General features: G+C 32.5%; 1 protein-coding gene and 1 long non-coding RNA gene across 5 annotated transcripts; both read left to right on the forward strand.

Moving 5' to 3' along the window:
- The first annotated feature begins 264 nt into the window (after positions 1-264).
- LOC105788233 (uncharacterized) lies at positions 265-2,228 on the forward strand. 2 transcript variants are annotated; one of them, XR_008190817.1, is made up of 3 exons: positions 265-444; positions 1,188-1,291; positions 1,833-2,228. It is a non-coding gene; the product is annotated as an uncharacterized LOC105788233 (long non-coding RNA). The 2 variants fall into 2 exon arrangements; XR_008190816.1 differs by lacking the exon at positions 265-444 and having other exon boundaries at positions 1,142-1,291.
- Positions 2,229-3,408: 1,180 nt separating this feature from the next.
- Positions 3,409-7,134, forward strand: LOC105788232 (probable GABA transporter 2). Of its 3 annotated transcripts, none has more exons than XM_052626884.1 (7): positions 3,409-3,676; positions 3,788-4,018; positions 4,413-4,510; positions 4,749-4,935; positions 5,426-5,556; positions 5,635-5,871; positions 6,706-7,134. In XM_052626884.1, the coding sequence occupies exons 1-7, from the start codon at positions 3,592-3,594 to the stop codon at positions 7,009-7,011; spliced, it is 1,275 nt and encodes a 424-aa protein (XP_052482844.1). In that variant the 5' UTR covers positions 3,409-3,591; the 3' UTR covers positions 7,012-7,134. The 3 variants fall into 3 exon arrangements, with proteins under 3 accessions (XP_052482844.1, XP_012470465.1, XP_052482846.1); XM_012615011.2 differs by lacking the exon at positions 6,706-7,134 and adding an exon at positions 5,946-6,460 and having other exon boundaries at positions 3,411-3,676; XM_052626886.1 differs by lacking the exon at positions 6,706-7,134 and adding an exon at positions 5,946-6,460 and having other exon boundaries at positions 3,420-3,527.
- The last annotated feature ends 1,774 nt before the right edge of the window (positions 7,135-8,908 follow it).

The following is an 8,908-nucleotide window of genomic DNA, read 5'->3' on the forward strand; positions in this document are numbered from 1 at the left end:
ACAATTTAGTTTTATAAAAAAGATAATATTTTATAACAATTGGTATCATATATAAACTTAGAGCATGTTTGGTTGGGTGTATTGGATTAGCCAATACACCCCTAATCCGTGGCCCCACCGATTACCCTGTTTGGTTGGCTGTATTACCTTAATACGAGCCTATTACGCTACGCACGGATTCCTCATTTTCCCTTATGCAGCGCCGATTTGTAATCCTTTCCAAAAGAAAGGATTACCTAATCGGTCCTCTTTTACCCTCCCAAGCCGTTGCAGCATCTTTTCTTTTTTTCATTTTTCTTCCCATTTCCTTCCAACCTTCTCTCTCCTTTTCATGCTTCTATCCTGACCAACCCTTTAACAAACCCTAACAACCCTCAACAAGGCCTTCAATTACAAATCGTATGAGGTAACAGAGTAATAGAGAGTAGCAGCAATGGTTCCCAAGTACGCTTCTCCCTTCTTCTATTCCTTTGATTTCAATTAAATTTCTTTATATATACCATGAATTTAATGATCTGTTCTTGAAATTTTGTTTCTTTATTTTTGTTTTTTTTGGGGAAAAAATGGATTTGCCTTTCATTTCATTCCATTTCGGCCTGAAATCTGAAAATATGATTAATTTTTTGGTTTTTTAGGTTATATTTACATGTAATTTCAATGTTAACCAGTTTTGTGTTTAAATTTCGTCTTTGAAATTTTACACTTTCAATCGATCAACTGTACATAGGATTTGATTAATGAAGCTAATAGTTGTGAATTAAAGAAAGGGAAAGGTTTTAATGCCTGCTGTAATTTGATTGATTGGAACACTATATGGTGTTTAAGGCAATCGATTATTTTCATTGTTAAAATATACCTCTGTTTGTCTGTTTTAGCTCGTTGGATAGTAGCTCTATAAATAATTATTTTTGTTTTCCTCGGCTATGTTGCTGCTGATGAATGTTGGATATGGGTTCGAGTTTTCTCATTTAAGTTTTACATAAATTTGGAGGTAATGTTAATTGGACTCGGGTGTTTTTGTAAGATATGTGTATGTATGCTTCATAAGTGTGTTCTTTTATGTATTTGAGAATCTTTGGAATATATTAATGTCATATCCATGCCCAAGAAATGAGCATGCTGTCATATAGTGTGACTTTAAGAGTGAGAAAGGGATAACATCTAACTTATTAGATGTACCTTATTAGATGTTGAGAATGCGCTTGCGAAGTTCACATGGGCTAAAGAAGTTCATAAGAAGATGGTTAAGCTGAAAGAGGAAGGCAAACCGATGCCAAAGAACTTTGCTGAGGTAGGTTCACCACTGGTTTTTTTCAGTTATGTTTTTGCTGATCATATGTTGAATGATTAAAATGTATGAGCTAGTGTATTTATGCTTATTACTCAATTTGTCTGATCTTAAATTCTCTAAGTTAATGTAGGGTAGTTAGTTTGAGTGTCTGATATATATGTTTGACACGGGTGTGTTATGTTATTTTTTGTCCAAGTTTTTTAATGTATTTGGAGGATTTTTAGAGGATTATCTTCTTATATTCATTCTGGTCCCAGACTTGCATCAAACATGGATGCATAAAGGAAAAGAAAGAGTCGAACTAACATAGAGTTACAGATGTTTGGTCCGCTGATCTGCGTTATGCTTTTTTGGTTCAATGCCAGATTGCTTAAAAGACTGAGATGTCTGCCTTCATTCATCTTCAGTTGCTGAAATTCGCATTTGAGTTCGGATGAATGTTTCTCCCACAGTTTAAAACATCAATGACAAGTATTAGTTTATGCATCTCTCTCTTTCTCCATTGGAAATGTCATTCGTTTTATTTTTTTATCTTTTGCAGGTGCAAAAGCTAATGGGTTCAACACCATTGGATCTTGCCAAGTTTAATATGGTAAAGAGTGGAGAAATGAGCCGTAATGCTCCTTGTCCATGTGGTTCCAAGAAGAGATACAAAATGTAATTTGGCACACTATTTCCCAGTGATCTGTGTTGCTGTGAGTAGCTCATAACCTGGACGCAGTGCTTAAGAGATTTTATGTCCTCAACCACGGACTGTTTTTCCAGTGCCAGTGTTGTTCCCTTCAAGTAGCACAATTTTTTTATCTTCTTTCATAAGAAGTTTCGCTTTGTGAGCTAGTTTCGTTTTGATACTTATATGTTGTTGGGGTCTACTTTAGTATCTAACTTTACAAGTAGGTCTATTTTGACTATGAATTTATATTCCGTCCAAATTTAATGATGTGAGACAATCTTGAAGTGTTATGTCAATAAAATTTTATATATTTCAAGTTCAAAGATTAAAATATATCTAATTGTCAAGTTCAATTATTAAAGTGTTATGCCAATAAAATTTTATATATTTCAAGTTCAAAGATTAAAATATATCTAATTGTCAAGTTCAATTATTAAAGTGGACAAAAATATACAAGTACTAAAATAAACTTAATTGTCAAGTTCAGGTCAAGAAGTATACTAAATCTTTGGGGTAAATTTTAAAATTATACATGAAATTTAATTTAGGGTATGTTTGTTAATATTTGAATATTATATTTATGTAAAATATAATTTTCAAGTTATTTATTACTTTTAATTTTTTTGTAGAATAATTAAATTATTTGATTCACTAATGATATTTTAGCACATTAAATTTGTATTTCGGTTTAAAAATAATAAATGAGATTAAATATTTTTACATTATTACATATTATGATTTTAGTAAATTAATATAAGAATAATTATATTAAGAATTTTATTAAATTATATATTTTTATTAAATTATATTTAATAATAATTATTTTAAATTATTATTAAATTATTTATTATTTATATTAATAATCTTATTAAAATTTAATAATAATAACAATAAATCATCTACCTAAAACAAATTCTGTTAATGGTATTTTAGTCATTTTAGTTTTTTTCCTTATGCTATTACGCCTCTATTCCATTCAACCAAACACAAGAATACTATTACGCCTCTATTCTAATACATTCAACCAAACAATTGAATTGCTATTACGTCTCTATTCTATTACACATCTATTCCATTACAGCGAACCAAACGTGGTGTTAATAATAAACAACTAAAAACTCAATTGGTTTGAAGAAACTTTCACTTGCAATACGACTTCTAACTACAATTTAAGATTCCCAAATAAAAAAATTTGAGATTTCTTTTAATTTAATTTAAATCGCATTGCCAATGATGTTGAGATTTATTTAAATTATAAGGGCTAAATTTTAGGATCCAAGTTCCAATGAAATGCAACTAGTATGGCTAACTCCCGGTAGGCTGTAGGAAACTAGAGAAAAAAGAAGAAAAGAAAAAGACCAAATAACCCTTACCTATCACCATCTTTAATTCACACTTGTCTAGGCAGTCAGGTAATTTTCTTATCCCATTAAATACAGAACCACAAGCAACAATGAATGATGATGTTTGTTCACTAATTTAGTGGATTCTTTTACGTCCTCGGGCGGCTAAGCTAAGCTCTTCCTTCATCGGTTCCTCCTCCCCCACGTGGTGCTTGCTACCGTACGTTACTTCCCATAATAATTTAACCCTTCTTCTTCTTCTTCATCTTTCAGAGGCACCATTAATGGCGGAACCTCCAGAACGAGACCCGTTCCCGGAGTTCCGCCTGGATTCCGATGCCGGAGCTACCTTTGTTCTTGAATCAAAAGGTGAAGAATCAGAATCAGAATCAGAATCAGAATCAGAATCAGAATCAGAATCAGAATCAGAGCAACATTATAAAGCCATGATATAACCAAATCGTTTTTTTTTCTTTATAGGGAAGTGGTGGCATGCGGGGTTTCATCTGACGACGGCGATAGTGGGGCCGACAATTCTGACACTGCCATACGCGTTCAGGGGACTAGGTTGGGGCCTGGGTTTCTTATGTTTAACGGTTTTAGGATGCGTCACCTTCTACTCTTACTATCTCATGTCCAAGGTGCTTGAGCATTGTGAAAAAGCCGGCCGCCGCCATATCCGCTTCCGTGAACTCGCCGCCGACGTTCTAGGTAGCGACCTACAATAAGTTTTCCTTTTTTCGGATCATGCAATATTCGTTCCGTGTTGGCCGGTTGCATTTTCGCTTGCGGTTCAGTATTCATTTTCAGTAATTATTAGATTTTGGAAAGCGTAAAAGTTGGATCACATATAAACTAATGGAAAATGATTACCGTTTTATAGTGACATTCCAAGTTCGATGATATCATTCCTAGAATAAAAACAAGGTTGACTTTTTGCCATTTCGATTTTGGCAATTCACATTATACAAGTTGTATACGTGTCTTTAGCTAATAGGTTAGGGTAGGTGATTCTGAAAGAGTTCCTGCAATTAGGACAGAACTGAACCCAGTGTTTTGTTCCGTGGTTAAAGATGTTAAAAGGAGATGCCAATGTTTCATGCAGGGTCTGGTTGGATGTTTTATTTTGTTATATTCATCCAAACCGCTATCAATACAGGGGTTGGAATAGGCGCAATTTTGCTTGCAGGGGAATGCCTCAAGGTATGGTCCTCCAATCCATCTATTAATTCCATTCGGAAGTTATATGAGCTATGAATATGGCATATAATAGCAACTTCGATCTCATCAAATACATTTGAAAATTAAATTTCCATCTTCTAGCATGGTCCAATGGCTAGCTCTAGTTTGAAGATGGGACTTGTATATGGGGTAAAATTTGGTCATTTATTGCTCTTCTTTTATGTTTTTCTAATTTTGCCTGTTTTTGGTTTTTGGAAAGATCATGTATGAAAACCTTTCTCCAAATGGATCATTGAAGCTGTATGAGTTTATAGAAATGGTGACAGTGGTGATGATAGTTCTCTCTCAACTGCCTTCCTTCCATTCCCTCAGACATATCAATTTTGCTTCCCTTCTTCTTTGCTTGGGGTACACTTTCCTTATGGTTGGTGCTTGTATTAATGCAGGTATAGACTCCATTGACTTGCTTCCAAATCTTGGTTTATAGGTTCTTATGTTAGCCTGGTAGGGAAAAAACAACAACACATAAACAGGATTCAATACTTGGTCCAGACTGCCATCTCTTTTTCTTGTTTGAAGCAGAAAAGCAGATAATTTGACTAGTTTTGATTTCATACTGACATGAATGTGAAGTATTCAATGTTGTGCTGAAGGTGTCTCCGAATCCGACACATTTTTAACATCAAGCTTAATTCAGGCCCTACCAATGTTAAACAGAGGATAAACACACTTTTAATGGCCTGTTACTTACAAAGTATTCAATGTAAATTTATTCAATACTATAGTGGTTAAATTTCTGTCTTTTGTGTTAAAGACTGTAATAGTTTCCACCATTGTTTATGCGCAGAATTCTCTTCATTTATTATCAGTGTTGACACGCACATCCATGCAGCTTCATGGTGGATTTGAATAATCTTCAATAATTTTTTACTGCAGGTCTCTCCAAAAATGCTCCTCCTAGGGACTATTCCTTGGAACCTTCAGGTTCATCAAGGGTGTTTAGTGCTTTCACTTCTATCTCCATAATAGCTGCAATTTTTGGGAATGGCATACTTCCTGAAATACAAGTAATTTCAACTCTAATAATTTGATTTGAACGTTATGAGTAGTGGAAACATTCTGAAAACACATTCTCATTGTTATAGGCTACTTTGGCTCCACCTGCTACAGGAAAGATGGTAAAAGGACTGCTAATGTGTTACACCGTGGCCTTCCTTACATTCTACTCAGCTGCAGTCTCCGGATATTGGGTTTTTGGCAACAACTCTAACTCAAACATTCTTAAAAGCTTGATGCCTGATGAAGGACCTTCTTTGGCTCCAACCATAGTTCTCGGCCTCGCCGTTGTCTTCGTTCTCCTCCAACTCTTAGCTATTGGCTTGGTAAGCCATTCATATGCTCTCTTTTTTCATTTCCATGGCGTTGAGGTAGCTTTCTTTCTCCGATTACAAAACAGGTTTATTCACAAGTTGCGTATGAGATCATGGAAAAACAATCAGCTGATGTGAAACAAGGGATGTTTTCCAAAAGGAACCTTATCCCTAGGCTAATACTTCGGTCACTGTATGTGATATTCTGCGGGTTTATGGCAGCAATGCTCCCTTTCTTTGGTGACATTAGTGGGGTCGTTGGTGCCATCGGCTTCATCCCGTTAGATTTCATCCTCCCTATGCTTCTTTATAACATGACTTATAAGCCTTCAAGGTCAACCCTCACCTACTGGATCAATTTGTCCATCATTATTGTCTTCACAGGTGTGGGAATCATGGGTTCATTTTCATCTATTAGGAAATTGGTTCTTGATGCCAACAAGTTCAAGCTTTTTAGCAGTGATGTGGTTGACTAACCAGTGATCATATCGCTTAAAAGCTCAGGAAATTCTGCTTCTTAAAGGCAAGAAGCATTGTTTCCTTTGTTGTAACCAAGTGTAACTTGTCCCCATAAATGAGTTACCATAATTTAGATGATCAATGTGTAATTTACCCCTGAAATTTATCACATTTTTCAATTTGGTACTTATAAGAACAAAACTTGGCAACGAAAGACAAAAAGAGACAAAGGCAGTGCTATTTTGATGTTGCAGTGCCTGGTTGACAAATAGTTGGAAATTCATAAAATTGGTTGACAATTTGCTGCATAAAAATACTATTTATTCAATAATCTAAAACTTGTATTTTGGTTTTCACTTCCCTATTAATTTATTCTTAGAAGTGCAGCTGACTATCTTCATCAAATCAAAACAATTTCCGATGAACTTGCTACTGCTGGTTCACCAATATCCTCGGAAGAATTCAGACAAAATTCTCAACGGTTTTGGCCCTGAATTTCGACAACTTTCAGCCTCTATCCGTACTCGCAGCACACCAATTCAAGACGAAGAGATGCTTGAAAAACTCATGGACCATGAACTAGTCCTTCGACTTGAAGGAAAACATACTTCCTCGCCCATAATCGTTACCGTAGGTAACAGAACCAATGGATGTTATATTGCTTCTCGCAACAACAAACAAGCTTCACAATAACCATGGCGGACAATAGGATCCTAACCCCCTTCAACACACCTAACTAATGGCAATCTTTGTCATCTTATCAACAACGACCCATTTGTCTGCTTTATGGGGGATGTACACACAGTTTCAAAGTAGAACTAGAATCATGACATGCTTCGAGTTTTGCTATTCCGAATTTTTTTATTGTATAAATAGGACTAGCTTGAAATTTAGTACAGTTTCAAGATATTTAAAATTTGGATGATTTTTAGATTAAAAAAGAAACATGAGGAAAAAATAAAAGAGAAATTGAGATAAAAAAAAGGAATAAAATAAAATAATGGGATAATAATTTAAAATATCAAAGTAATCCAACTCTCAACCATATAAATAAGGGATGAGATGAGCAACTATCATATTTCAGTTTTAAAAAAACATGTATATATTTGAAATCAGTTATCTCTTTTTATACAAATGTAGATGTGAGATATTCCGGTTACCATATTTAACTTTTAATTAAAATAATATAAATATTTTATAAATAAGACTGGACTTAAAAATAAATAATTTTAAAAGATCAAGATTTATTTTTATCGAATAAAATAATTATATTTAATACTTAAATTTTACTAATTTACCAAATAATTTTCTGACTAACAAAAATTCAAAACTTATTTTTAATTACTTTAATTCTCTAGTTTATCGAAACATCAAAGTTATTTATAATTTGGATAATTTATTTTTAAATAAAATCTAATATATTTTAATTATTTAATTATCATATAATAAAAGAGATATAATGCAGTTTGATTTTAAGTCTTAAAATCTAATTATTTAAATTAATAGTTTTAAAATTTTAAGTATTATATAACAAATATTGATAAATAATTCTTGAAAATGTAATAATAATTTTATATTATATTCAATCTTTCTGTTACAACAATAATTTGAATCTGAGTTACTTTTAGAAAAGTTGAACACTTAATCAATTACAACTCCAGTTTATAATATATTAAAATTTATTCTTTAGATAATATTATTGAATATAATATAAATAGAGAATAAATTAGTTATGTTCAAAGTGATTTTTAAAAAAAATTTGAATAGAAAAATTTTGGAGAAATATGTTGGATAAAACAAATGAAAAATTTATTATATGGACGTGAAGTCGACATTCCTTAAAGGCTACTTAAAAGAGGTTTACATCGAGCAATTATCTGGATATAGCAAATGACAAAAAAAATTTGAGATAAGTCGATGGATCGTAGTTTATTCTGTACATATTCTCAAAATATAAAATTGGTTTAATCCAGACAGTGATTATGGTTGAGACCTGGATAATCACAAAAGCACGTCTAAATATATATTTTATATCGACTCTGCAACATTTTCATGATTATCAAATAAATAACAAATAGTAACTCTTTTAACATGTGAAGTAGAATACATAGTTGAGCAATTTGATTGAAGAATATTTTAGACAAATTATCTCATAGACAAGAAGATCCAATTACAGTTTATATTACTATTATACCTTTTGCAAAAAAAAAAAAGTGTAATGTTTCATAGTTGAAGCAGGCATATTTACTTGATAGCAAATGAAAAATAGAAAAACATATAGAACTATTTTACTGCAGAAAAGCTTGAGGACATTGAAGTCGGCTAAGCATGGAGATAAGATCACAAATTGGCTGCAAGGTGGCAAGATACTAGGTGGTAATAGATGTGTAAGAGAAGTGCGTGTGTGTGTGAAAATAAAGAATAAATTTAGCTTTAAAAAAAAAACCGCAGCTTATATTAGAGAGAAGAAAAATAGATATTTATATTTTATGTTAAAATTAAACATTTTATTATTATTTTTAAATTCATTCTATAATTAATCTAAATGGATCAGTAATAAATTTATATTTTAATATTATTTGAACATATG

This window comes from Gossypium raimondii, chromosome 2 (assembly GCF_025698545.1).
Source record: "Gossypium raimondii isolate GPD5lz chromosome 2, ASM2569854v1, whole genome shotgun sequence".
Lineage (NCBI taxonomy): Eukaryota > Viridiplantae > Streptophyta > Magnoliopsida > Malvales > Malvaceae > Gossypium > Gossypium raimondii.

Bases quoted from the DNA above. Each gene is read 5' to 3' on its own strand.
- LOC105788232 (XM_012615011.2), top strand. From the start codon at position 3,592: ATGGCGGAACCTCCAGAACGAGACCCGTTCCCGGAGTTCCGCCTGGAT. The intron at 3,677-3,787 runs GTGAAGAATCAG...TTTTCTTTATAG, and splicing joins CTTTGTTCTTGAATCAAAAG to GGAAGTGGTGGCATGCGGGG. The intron at 4,019-4,412 runs GTAGCGACCTAC...TGTTTCATGCAG, and splicing joins ACTCGCCGCCGACGTTCTAG to GGTCTGGTTGGATGTTTTAT.